Source organism: Herpailurus yagouaroundi, unplaced genomic scaffold, assembly GCF_014898765.1.
Source record: "Herpailurus yagouaroundi ecotype Mexico unplaced genomic scaffold, PumYag 160, whole genome shotgun sequence".
Classification (NCBI taxonomy): Eukaryota; Metazoa; Chordata; class Mammalia; order Carnivora; family Felidae; genus Herpailurus; species Herpailurus yagouaroundi.
In genome coordinates, this window is record NW_024412401.1 from 23,489,148 (window position 1) to 23,502,694 (window position 13,547).

Below are 13,547 nucleotides of genomic sequence, written 5' to 3' on the forward strand. Positions count from 1 at the left end.
TTTTATACTTTCACTGTATTTGTGTTTATACGTACGAGCTTTTGCTATCTATATATTTTAATATAGAGGTAGTGGGAATACAGGAATGAAAATGTACATAGAATATTTATAGTAAAACTTAATAAAATCTAACACACAAATGCTTAAAAAATGTATGTAAATGGTAAAATGTATTGATGCTTCTGAAATATGTTTTTTTATTCATTATGCGGGAGATTCATCCATGTTGATGTATGCAGCTCTCGTTCATTTGTTTTCACTGCTGTTTGATTTAACGGTGTATGAGTGTGCCAACATTATCACTCCAGCACCCTGATCGTCGGTATTTAGATTTTTTCTAATTTTTTGTTATAAATGGAACCTCCTTTTATGAACCTTCCTGTGCACATCTCCCAGGGTACATAGAAAGGAATGGAGTTTCTGGGTAGAGAGAATGCCTGTCTTCAGTTTCGCTAGATATTGCTTCATTGTTCTCTGGAGTCACCATTCTGCTGAGGGTGTAGCCCTTTGAGAGTTCTGGCTTCTTGGCAGGGGTTTGGGGGGATGTCTCAGATCTTCCTTCCTGCCGAGGACGGCTTTGGCTTCAGTGTTTACATGCTCCTCTATTTCCAGTCTCTAGTAATTATCTTATTTTCTTGCAAGCACAGTTACAAATTTGAAAAGAGGTTTGTTATATTTTATCATATATTTTCATATGTTTTTCAAAGGTGGGTTTTGGATTTTCGTTGTTGCTGTTTCTTTCCTTTTTTCTTTCTTTCTTCTATTTTTGATATCTAGTTTTCCCAGTTGCTAAAGTGTCAAACTTGGGTTTGATTTTTTTTTTTCCTTTTTTGTCTTTGTTTCAGAGGTTCTTAATCTGGATGCAAGAGCCTCTACTTTAAGCAGTGGGGCGGGGGTTATGTGACTAAGAGTTGTATGTTTAGTTATAAACTTCAAAAACATAACTCATTCAAAAGAACATGGCATTTGAATTTTAAAGTTCTGTGCTGTTTATTGGACACCTGAGTGGCTCAGTTGCTTAAGCTTCAGACTTCAGCTTAGGTCATGATCTCACAGTTTGTGGGTTCAAGCCCTGCATTGGGCTCTGTGCTGACAGCTCAGAGCCTGGAGCCTGCTTCAGATTCTGTGTCTCCCTCTCTGTCTGTCCCTCCCCCACTCATGTTTTGTCTATCTTTCTCTCAAAAATAATATAAATAAACATTTAAAAAAATTTTAGGGGCACCTGGGTGGCTCAGTCGGTTGAGTGTCCGACTTCAGCTCAGGTCATGATCTCACAGTTTGTGGGCTCGAGCCCCACGTCGGGCTCTGTGCTGACGGCTCAGAGCCTGGCGCCTGCTTCGGATTCTGTGTCTCCCTCTCTCTCTGCTCCTCCCCTGCTCACATGCTGTCTCTCTCTCAAAAATAAATAAATTTTTTTAAAAATTAAAAATTTTAAAGTTCTGTGCTGTTTAGTGTATTACGTATAAATGCACACATATTTGAAATAATTTCAGACTTTTAGAAAGTTGTAAAAATAGTCCCAAGAGTTCCCATATGCCTTTTACCCACTGTCTCCAGTTGTTAAAGTCTTGGCATAGCCATTATCAGAACCAGCAAATCAACACTCATACAATATTATTAACTAATCTGCAGACTCTGTTGACATCCCAGATTGTCCTGCAAATATCTTCTTTCTGGTCCAGGATCCCAAGTGGTAGTTAATTGTTATGCCTTCTTAGTTTCCTCCAATCTGGCAATTGCTCTGGCTTTCTTTGTTATTCGCCTTTTGAATAGTAGCAGCATTTTGCAGACTATGTCACTGCTTGAGTTTCTTCATGTGTAGAATCAGGTTATGCGTTTTTGGCAAAATACCTTTTCATCATATGCTCAAATACTTGAGATAAATGTCTAGTATTATTTTTGTTTTACTATCAAACTGTGAGTTGTCTGCCTTGGAGGTAGCAAAAGTATTCATTCTCTTAGTGATACATAGAAAGTTAAGGAAGAAAGAATGATTAATGAGAAGCAGATCCTGTGTTTAAATGATGTGTTTGTTCCTGACATTGTAACTCATCTAAGCTTAATTTAGGGCCTGTACCTTCTGAACTTACTCCATACATCCAGCCAACTCTACTCAGTGGTCATCACTCTTCCTGTTTCCTTCAAACACATCCCAAGTGGTCTGCCTTCACTTTCTATGGCACCTTCCAGCCAGTTCTCAGCCACGGCTGTTTGCTGCCTGTACTCCAACAGAGCACCAGGACCTCAGCTGCACAATCCAACTAGAGTCTTCCAGGTCTTATGTTACCAGGCCTCTTGGCTGCATCTAACAGTGTCGAAACCTGAAATACCCCTCTCACTGTAGAGAGGCTACCATGGTATCAAATCCTCCTAATTTTCCTCATGATGTTCTAATGATTGCTTTTCCTGTTTTTTACCCCAACCTCCCCCCACCCACCACACTCCACAATGTCACTGTCAGTGCTCCCCAAGTCCTGTCCCAGCTCACTGTTCTAGGCCTCTGCATCCTTCTAGGCAATGCCGTCTCATCGATTCAGTTACCATCTCTGTCCTCATGACTCTCCAGTTTGTTTTCCAGCCCTCAATGAGCTTCAGATTTATGCAAAAGCCAGCCTAATTGTCCATCTCGCATAGTCCTCAAGCTTTGCATGTCTGAAACCAAAATTATCTTTTCCCATCCTTATCTTCCTCCTGTATCTGTATTTTGGTGGTATCTCTCTTCATACAGCCACTGAGGCTGCTTCTTAAGAGTTATCTTGGATTCCCGAATCTTCCTCAGCCCCGGTGACATTTTGCATCTTTGTCATTTCTTGCCTAGATCACTGCAATACTATGGTTCCTCTGTCTTTGCTCTGGTCTTCCTCCAGTCAATCTCCATGCCACTAGAGTGAGTGACCCAAAACGTAAATAATAGCAAGCAATAATACTTACAATGTTTAATGGGGCTTAGTATTTCCCAGACACGAAATGTTTTTTTTTTAATTTTTTAAAGTTTATTTATTTTGAGAGAGAGAGAGAGGGAGAGAGAGGGAAAGCACACGCATGAGCATGGGGAGGGGCAGAGAAAGAGAAGAGAGAGAGAGAGAGTTCTAGGCAGGCTTTGTGTGCTGTCAGCACAGACCCCAATGTGACGTGGGGCTTGATCCCTCGAATGGTGAGAACATGACCCGAGCCAAAATCAAGAGTCAGACGTTTAACCAACTGAGCCACCCAGGCATCCTAAAATGTTGTTGTTTTTTTTTATAAACATGACTGATCTGACTTAATCTTCACAAAACCCTATGATCCCATTCTTACTGATGAGGAAAGTCATTCAGCTAGAAAGTGAGAGGTGAGATTAAAACCAAATCTGTCTGATTTCAAAGCCCTCACCCAGTCTTACCACCAAAAATACATGGCCTCTTACAAAGCCAACCATCTCATTCTTCTCAAGACTTGGCATTGGCTTCTTCTCATCTGCAGGGTAAATCCGGTTCTTTAAGACATAATGTCTGGCTCTCCAAGACCTTACCTTGCCTTTACCTTTCTCTCAGCATCATCTCCTGCCTTGCCCTGCCTCTCTCTTTACATCCCAGCATAACCAAAATGCTTGTAGCTTCCACACATAAGAAATATAAATGTCTTGCCCATCCTTTTCCCCCTCTGTTTGAAATGTTTGGATTAGCCCCTAACTAGGCTCCTACCAACCTGGTTTATTCCCATTCATCATGTAAGGCCCAGCTGAAGTTGTGACATTTGTGAAATTTTAATTTATGAAAAAGGAAATACAAATTCCCAGTAAGTATGATTATTTCTTTTTTTTTTTTTAACATTTATTTATTTTTGAGACAGAGAGAGACAGAGCATGAACGGGGGAGGGGCAGAGAGAGAGGGAGACACAGAATCGGAAGCAGGCTCCAGGCTCTGAGCCATCAGCCCAGAGCCTGACGCGGGGCTCGAACTCACAGACCATGAGATCGTGACCTGAGCCGAAGTCGGACGCTCAACCGACTGAGCCACCCAGGCGCCCCGATTATTTCTTAAAAGAGCAAAAATTTATACAATTTAAATTGTAAAGCCAAAGGGGTTATTAGATAAGTCATAACGTATCTGCATGATACAATTATGTAATATTAAAATGTTATAGAAGACTAATGACATGAAATATTTTTGAGACACTTAGTGAAAAGTAGCCAATTAAGAAATAGTATATACAAATAATGTTCTAGTTTTTGTAAATCTAATTCTTTATAAATGTATGGATTAAAGACTACAAGGATAATTACAATCGATTATAGATTATAAGTGATTTTTTATATCATTCTTTGAAGTATCTAAATTTTCTATGATAAGGGCATTTTACTAGCATAAGAAGAAAAAATACATTTTAAAGGAAAGTATCAATTTTAGGTATTCCCTCCTCCTGAAAGCTTGCCCTAACATCTGCTTCCTGGCTGGGTCAGGTACCCATTCTCTATGTTCTCATAGTACCTCATGCATAGCTCTATTATTGCCCTACTACCTTATATCCTAATTATTTATTTGTGTCATCATCTCTTGTGAGACTAGGAGCTCTTTGAGATGGGGGAGTATATGTCTCTACCCAGTTATGCCTGGCCATAATAAGCATTCAGTATATACCAACCATGCCAACATATTTTGAATAAAAGACATTTTAGGATATTGTTGTAATTCTGTTTGTGTCTATCATAATCTTAAGAGATTAAAGAATTATGCTGTTATATTAATAAAGCATTTACTGGTGCCACAGAAAAAGGCTTTACTTTTGGTATATCTGACTTCCATGCCAAGAGAAGTCCAGTTCTTAACAGTCACCATACTGAAAGCACCGCCCTTCACGAGGTGGCAGTGAGAGCAGTTGTAGGCACGAAGTCCCTGCCCAGATAACCATCGTGACGGGGCTATCTTTGGCTAAGGTTAACTATATTCAGTGACGGCAGATATCACAATGGCTTATTAAGGGAACTTTCGGCATTTAAAGGTGCACCCAGAATCTTAATATCGTGATGTTGCCATTTGATCACAGGAAATTATTACTTTGACCCTGTATGTAATTTTCCCATTTTTGAATTATTAATTTGGCTTATTTTACCTTTCTGACTTTTTGAGTTTCAATGTTTTAGTTAGGACAAATGATAAAAATTATCATTGGGCTTTCTGACAAAGCTATAAAATGCCACAATAGGTTATGATTTAAAAAGACATAGTATTTACCTACTACAAGAAATTTTCTGTGTCTGAATTCTTTGTATTCTTTACTTCTTCGTTGCTGAGACACAATGGGGTTTTTCCCTCACATTTTAATATTTTGGAGAACAGACGGCATCTTTAATCAACAGTATATAATGATGTTTCAAATTGTTTTATAAATCAGTAGTGTCCTAGAGTTGAAAGCATAGTAAACATTACCTATTTGATTTTATTGATTATTATTAGTTTGGTGATTAGTATTGATTAAATGATTTAACAACTAGATGTTGACATCAGTTCTGCTCTAAAAGAATACCTATTGTAAATAGGTACATTTTTAAAATAAGAAAACTTCATTAACACTGATAGTCTTTGTTGATTTTCATATGCATTTTAGAGTTATACAAAATGTAATCGCACAGAAGTGTTTTGGCCTTTTGAATGTGCTAATAAATTAGCCAACACTTGTCTCGTTGCAGATCACAAACGTTCATAGCAGTCGAGCTCTTGATGTTCAATTCCTGGATTCTGGTACTGTGACATCCGTAAAAGTGTCCGAACTCAGGGAAATTCCCCCTCGGTTTCTACAAGAAATAATTGTGATACCACCTCAGGTACTATATGTTACAAGCCTGAGAGATTTTATGGAAGAGATTTGGATGTATTTGTAATCATGTTGTGAGATGCCCTCTCAGTTTTGATCTTGATAATGAGCAAAAGAAGTCCAAGTTTGTAACAAAATTGGAAATGGTCCAAATGTAATTGTTCACTGTTTTTCACAACTTTGTGACTTGATGCACATAAGTCTCTCTGATTCCATTTCACTGTCTGTACAATGAGGTCACAACACTGGCCCATCTTGCAGAGGTATCGTAGGATAAGTATGTGAACTGCCTGGTATAAGCCCTGCTCAAATAGGAGTAAAGACAATAGAGGCGATATAAATAGAGCCAGCAACATAGCGCACGCTCCAGCTCCAGAGCTCTGATTGTCATTGTTAGCTATTGCTGTTGCTTGCTTTCTATCTTGGCAACGTGCCTGACGTACAGGAAAATAACATTGACATTACTTATAAGTACCTATTTTAAGATGGTGTGTTTGCTTTTCCATCATGTTTTCTTTCCAGGCTATAAAGTGCTGCTTAGCAGATCTTCCACAGTCTATTGGCATGTGGACACCAGATGCTGTGCTTTGGTTAAGAGATTCTGTTTTGAATTGCTCGGACTGTAGCATTAAGGTTAGTTATCTTGATGCATTTGGAAAGGGAGCTGTCAGCCAGAAGGGCTCATTTGTTTTTTTGTGAAATAATTTTGTCTTACCATAAACTGATGCTTTCATATGTGACACATTTTGGTATTTAAGAGGTTGGTTACGTGTATGATAAGATATTTCATGGTTTGATTTTTATTTAAGAATTTATCCTGTATCTCCAGTATTATTTTTAAGCCCTTTATATAATTTTTCCAGTATTAATAAGGTAGCAGAGATAGTTCTCTGCTTCTATTTTGCTCCATGATAAGGAATTAAATTCCCAACAGAGGGACCATATATCTCTTGATAAACGTTTGTAAACGTCATTCAAATAAGGTCATTCTTTTTTTTTCAAAAGTATAATAGATTACAAGCAAATAATTTGATCATAATCTTGTTTTCTGCCTGTTAAAAGTTTAAACTGTTTTATTTCACTAGCTCCTTTTTTTTTGTACTTTTGCATCTTTGTATCAAAAACATTATTTTTATTTCCAAGTATAAAAACATAAGATATTTTTGTTTTAACTAATGAACAATGCTATTTTCTATAAGCATTAAACAGTGAAATGTCCTTGAGAAATATCTGCATGAAAATCTCCAAATTATTCTGGTTCACAGGGATTTTCCTATGTTTATACAATTACACACTTAATTACCATTTTATATTCTTCAATTGCCGTATGATAAATGAATATTGTTTTATCAACTATGTTTTAAGCTCTTAAAGCCAGAGTATTGGGTACTCAATAAAAATATTTTTTAATGGTTGATCTTTGAAATGGTACTTCTGTATCATAAATAGCAAAATAAATTAGCAGTCATTCATTCTTTAGCACTTTGGAATGTTAATTAATTTAAATAGATCCATCTTGCTAGGAAAAATATTTTTAAGCAAATTACTGTAGATGGATTGCCTTGTCTCTCTGTCTGAGACCTCTGTTCCTGCCTTTCTTTCGCGGCCCTTTTTGATAAGAGATCAGTGTGGCTGGAGGTGTCTCATTTTTGTCCTTCCCAGGGTAAACCGGAGGAGCTGGTAAGAATTACCAGGCAGCCAGCCCTTTGGGACACACAGCTGTCCAGTCCCAGGTGTCAGTGTGTGGCATTCCCATATAATGCTCATCCCTCTGGCAGAAAGAGGTAGAAAGGTAGCCAAAGGTCTCCTGGACAGAAGGGGCAAAGCTGCGGTTTTGACCTGTTCAGTGGAACTTTTTCCTTTTTCTCCCCAGGTTCCTCCCATGTAACTGGGGAAGGGATAAAGGGTGAGGGTAGATACTATGACCAAACAAGGCATTTAGGCCAAGGTCCCCGAGGGTATGGTGAATGCCAAAGCTTTCTCCTTCACTTCCCAGTGTGGGTGCACCAGCATAGGTAGAATGCATATGGAACACTTTTGCCACTTTTGTGATTATCTTTTATTTTTGAAGCTGGGAGATGAGCCCTTGAGGGTGCATCATACTGTTCCTTTTACTTTGAGTGTTCTTAAATGTCATCAATAAAAAGAGTTTTTACCAATGGTATGCGGACTCCATGTCAGTGATAATGACCTCTAGTGAGTTTTAAGGTATCCTCAGTTTTGAGAGGCTAATAAAGTTTTCGTTTCCATAAGCCAGCCGCTGGCGTCTTGGACTTAAGAGCCTATTCACTGCTGTGGCTGTGATAGATCATTTATCTTACCTTAAATAAAATGAATTTTAGCAAGTTGGGTTCCTTGTAAAATACTGTGTTTTCATATTTAAGGTTAATATTATGGTGAACTGGGATTCCTTGAAATGCCTTGTGTGTTTTCCATAGGTTACAAAAGTGGACGAAACCAGAGGGATCTCACACATTTATTTATTCACCCCTAAGAACTTCCCTGATCCTCACCACAGTATTAATCGCCAGATTACAAATGCAGACTTGTGGAAGCATCAGAAGGATGTGTTTTTGAGTGCCATATCCAGTGGAGCTAGCTCTCCCCACAGCAAAGGCGGTGGCACCCCCATTCCAGGCACCGCTGGAGAGAATCTGAGAAAGAGCCTGACAGACGTCATCAAGAAGTCCGTGGTGGACCACACCGGCTCTTTCTCCACAGAGGAACTCCCCCCTCCCGTCCACTTGTCGAAGCCTGGGGAGCACATGGATGTGTACGTGCCTGTGGCCTGTCACCCGGGCTACTTCGTCATCCAGCCATGGCAAGAGATACATAAGCTGGAAGTTCTGATGGAGGAGATGATTCTGTATTACAGTGTGTCTGAGGAGCGCCACGTAGCCGTGGAAAAAGACCAAGTGTATGCTGCCAAAGTGGAAAACAAGTAGGTCGTTGGACAGAGCGTGTGATCCGACTACGAAAAATGTGTGGAGTGATACCAAGAGTCCTTAATCTCTGCAGGGGGATTTTGAACTGCACTTAGGGAAATTTTGAATGTGAAGCGAGACTAATGAATTGTGCAGTCTTTTAATATTTGACATGATGTCATTTATCTAAAAATCTAGTCACCATATATTAAATTCCTGTTAAATATCTAAAACGAAGGTTTAAATGTTTTTGTTTTTCTATTAGACAAAACGTTGTTGTTTCTTTAGGAAATAATGGCTTTTGGGTTGAATAACTTTTAAATTTTAAAAACAAATACTTATTGTAGAAGATTTAGAAAAATGCAAAAATATATAAGAAAATCCTCCAACCGGACAGAACGCTTGTTAAACTATTCATGTATTTCTTCTCATTCGTTTCTACATATATTCATACAGTTGGTGTAGTATTATTATTAAATACAATTCCACACCTACTTTTTTCACCTCACATAATCCTGTGAACATTTTTCCATGTGATAAAATGTCTTCATAAACATTTTTAAGGCTGAATAATAGTCCATCACATCATATAGAGAAATCATAATTTACTTATCATTCTCTCTTGTTATGTAGTTTTTTCTCCCAGATTTTTCACTATTCTAGATACTATCGAACATAAATCTCTGTTCACATCTCTGAGTATTTCTGAGATAGATTCCCAGAAGAAAAATTACTTGTTTAAGGATTAGAAGGTTCTTGAGGTAGGTCTTGAGGTTCTTGCTCCTGGAGAGCCGTGCCACCTTCTGTATGGTGCAGCAATGCACGGTGCACTTCTCCAGCCGGGACTCACTGGTGCAGCACTTTGGTCTGTTTTTTCACATTTCCCATTTGGATCACATCCTCCTTCCCTGAAGCCCTCCAATATGTTCTGGTTCCAACCCAGTGAATCCCTAGTACTCCACCCCACACAGTACAAGGTCACAAAAGCCCTGGAAAAAGGAACAACTTAGCCCCGTCCCGTCTCCTTTGCCAGCTTTCTTAGGGGAACTGACCAAGCTTATTTGATGATGACAAACACAAAGAACTGTTCTCCCACCACCACCACCACCACCACCACCACCACAACAACAACAACAACACACACACACACACACACACACACACACACACACCCCAGAACTTAGTTTAAAAGGTCAAACTGCTTATTTTATTATTTTTTTAATAAAATGCTTTGGTTCATTCTCAAGATATCAAGCATAGACATTTGTGAAAACTTTATTATTCCCATAAGAGAAACCAATTTTTAATTGTTAAGAGTGAAAAGTATCATAGCTCTCATTTTAAAAAGGATTCAGCTTGTATGTCACAAGCTTTTCACTTTCAAAAAACCATTTTTACTATGTCATGTTATTTACAACTGTAAGCATGCATGGGTTTAATTCCACACAGGAACATCATTTGCCTACGTGAGAACTCTTCGCAGAATAATTTAATCACAGTTAAAACAAAACCAATGTTAACTATTAATCTGAGGGGCAGATTGATGGTGATTAGCTGTGGGGAGATCCTACTTGAGGGCAAGAGTTTTGTGGGGCAGGAGAACCCAAACCGGAGACCTTCAGTGTGGTGTTTCAGACTCGGCCCTCCCCTAACATGGGTCCAACAGTCCTGTTCTGGGGCTGGGACTTTCACCAGCTAATTTTTTTCTAGATAATCAAGGATGTCTCATATATATAAGAACAGATTGTCCAATATTTTCTTAAACTTCATGAACTGAATCAGTGTAAAGTGTTTAGAGTTTCTATCTTGCCTGTATCACAGGACTATTTACTAAAAACCCTGGTCCCAACTCTGGTGAATTAAGACTTAGGAATTTTCAGCTACACTGTTGATTGCAGCCGTTTCCAAATCCACGTTGGTTAAGAATAACCTGGGAACTTACTAAAAATGCAGATTCTCCTTCCTCACCCCAGACATCCTGAATTAGAGTCTCTGGGAGTGGAACTTCAGAATCTGTGTTTTTCACAAACTCTCCTGATGATTCACAAGCAGCCCTGCACTGAAATCGGTGAACTAGTCCAAACAGAAACCTTTAGTGAAGCTATTAGTGTTGAAAATTAAAAGCTACCGAAGGGCATGACAGGTGACATGTAAGTCTTCTGGTAGCTCTTCCCTCGCTGCTCTGTACCTTGTATTTATACACTAAAACCACCAGCATTTATACACAGACCACCAGCACTTGCCCTGTACAATTTAAAGACAGTGCTATAGGTGGAAACCAAATGATTTTTATCTCCTTTTGCACCTACACAGATTTAACAACCTGCACCAAACTGGCATTTCCACATATGAAAATTTCTCTGACATGCTTATATTTACACAGCTTATCTTCATTTTAATAATTATCATAATTATTATATAATAACGATGGCGGCTACCATTTGCCAAGCACCTATTGTGTGCCAAGTAATGTACTAGGCACTTTATATAATTTCTGCAAGTGAGTTAAAATTAAATAGTACACATGAGATAATTGAGGCTCAGAGAGGTTTAATAGGAGCCCAAGGTGAGATAGCTGGAACATGTCCTGGGGGTGGGGTGAGGGGATGCCAGCCTAAGTCTGTTGGTTCCCAAAACTCACATACTTACTGTGATATCTTTTTGCACCTCCCTGTTGTGACTCATGGATTATCGCTTGCTGCACTTTGGGCTTGTTTCTGCCTTCAGAAACAGGTTTCTGGAGTTTCCTCCCCAAACCCCCAATCACTAGTGTCCAAAGTTGGCCTCTTCAGAGCTTTCTTACTATAGTTTACCCCATAGCAACGGTGTGGGTTTCTTGTACCCATTCTCCACTGGTGTGATGGAAAATCCATCTAGCCTAGCCAGCTCCCAGCCCAGCAGTGTATTGCAGTGAAAGGCCTGCTGTTGCACTGGGCTTGCGGCTTATAGCTAATTAATCTGTTTCAGAGGATGGCTGAGTCCACCATCCATGGCAGAGCCTGACTCATACCTTGCAGGGGCAGAGGCTATCTCCATAGACACTTACCTTTTAGATGTTACAAACAACTTCCTTTCCTTAGTGTGATGATACTCTTCAATCACATAGTCAACACTAAAGAACTTTTTTTTTTTAAGTTTATTTACTCATTTATTTAGAGAGAGAGAATCCAAAGCAAGCTCTGTGCTGTCAGCTCAGAGCCAGAGCCCAACTTAGGGCTGGATCCCATGAACCCGTGAGATCATGACCTGAATTGAAATCAAGAGTTGGACACTTAACTGACTGAGCCACCCAGGCACCCGAAGACTGTAGGACTTTAATATGGTCCTTCATATCTTAACTTTGAAGTCTAAGCTTTTCTAATTGTAATGATGATGCATGTAGACCCAGAGGAGAAAAGTATATTCATGTGAATTTCTGACTGACACCTTGAACTCCAGATCGGAAACCATGTTCTTCTTCCCCCCTACTCTCCTATCTTTTCCAGGCTCTTTATTCTAGGCAGTGGGTTGGACTTTGTGTTTTGTTTTGTTTTGTTTTTTAATGTCCTCACTCGGCATAACTAAAATTGTCACCTTTGCATTCAAAACGTTTTGTAATCTCTTCCCACACTCTCTTCCCCATCTGGTTTTCTTTTCCATTCCTTCACACATTCTGCTTTCTAGCTCTACTGTGGTGTTTGCTCCCAGCTGTCATGCCCTGTAGAATCTTCTGTGCTTTTTCTTCTCATGCATGTCTTCAGCCTGGCCTGGTTCCAGTTACTCCCTCTTCCCATCTTTTACATACATACCCTGTCCCAGACCTGACCTTTGTCTCCTTGTTAGAGTGGAGGGATCTCCTTGCCTTGTCCTGATCAGCCTCCATCTGTTTGATTCTGCTTAGTGGTGGTTGCTAGTTTATGTGTTGGTCTCCTGTAGTAGCTCCATGAGGCCTGTGAATGGGTGTTGAGCGAACAAATACCACCAAGTAAGCTGGTGGCAAAGCAGAGAATAGTAACCTTTGGAGTAAGAAGAAGCAATCTCTTTAAAACCTCAATGACAGTACAGTTTTATATTTTGATAAACATCTTTCGCATTAATTTTTTAATCATAAATTGTTACTCTTAAAGCATATGTCAACTTTGTGTATTTTTTTTCTTCCTTTTTAATCCAATGCACATCTAGGTGGCACAGGGTGCTTTTAAAAGGAATCCTGACCAATGGATTGGTGTCTGTGTATGAGCTGGACTACGGCAAGCACGAGCTAGTCAACATAAGAAAAGTACAGCCGTTAGTGGACATGTTCAGAAAGCTGCCATTCCAAGCAGTCACAGCTCAACTTGCAGGTAATTTCTGTGGAACTTGAACTCAAGTCACAACATGGTTTATATTGTCCTTTTGTCATGGGCACTTAGGGAGTACAGAGTCACTGGCCTATTGAGTTAACTTTTTTTTTCCAAACAACTTCCTGACCATAATAGAAATAATTTGTAATGATCTGTCACAGCCATGCCTTTCCACTATATCTGCTGTTTCTATTTTTCCGTATTTCTCTCTGTTTGTGGTCTCACATATGGGTATATTTCTAAAGCTGTAGTCAGGACAGGTATTGTCTTGCATGCTGCTTTCTTCATTTTTAGCATTTTTTTCCTAATTACTTTTTAAGTGTTTGTTTGATGGTCTTCATAATGATTTTTTTTAATGTTTATTTATTTTTGAGAGAGAGGGACAGAGCATGAGTGGGGGAGAGGCAGGAAGAGAGGGAGACACAGAATCCAAAGCAGGCTCCAGGCTCTGGGCTGTCAGCATAGAGCCCAATGCAGGGCTCAGACTCACGAACCTCAAGACCATGA

General features: G+C 39.3%; 1 protein-coding gene across 6 annotated transcripts in view; it reads left to right on the forward strand.

Annotated features, from left to right (window-relative positions):
* TDRD7 (tudor domain containing 7) overlaps nucleotides 1–13,075 on the forward strand; it is a 73,890-nt gene extending 60,815 nt beyond the window's left edge. For all 6 annotated transcript variants that reach the window (XM_040481755.1, XM_040481754.1, XM_040481757.1 and 3 more), the window contains 4 exons: nucleotides 5,670–5,804; nucleotides 6,317–6,427; nucleotides 8,233–8,735; nucleotides 12,880–13,075. In XM_040481755.1, coding sequence (XP_040337689.1) covers nucleotides 5,670–5,804; nucleotides 6,317–6,427; nucleotides 8,233–8,735; nucleotides 12,880–13,060 — 930 coding nt within the window. In that variant the 3' untranslated portion in view covers nucleotides 13,061–13,075. The remainder of the gene's footprint in view (nucleotides 1–5,669; nucleotides 5,805–6,316; nucleotides 6,428–8,232; nucleotides 8,736–12,879) is intronic.
* Nucleotides 13,076–13,547: the final 472 nt, after the last annotated feature.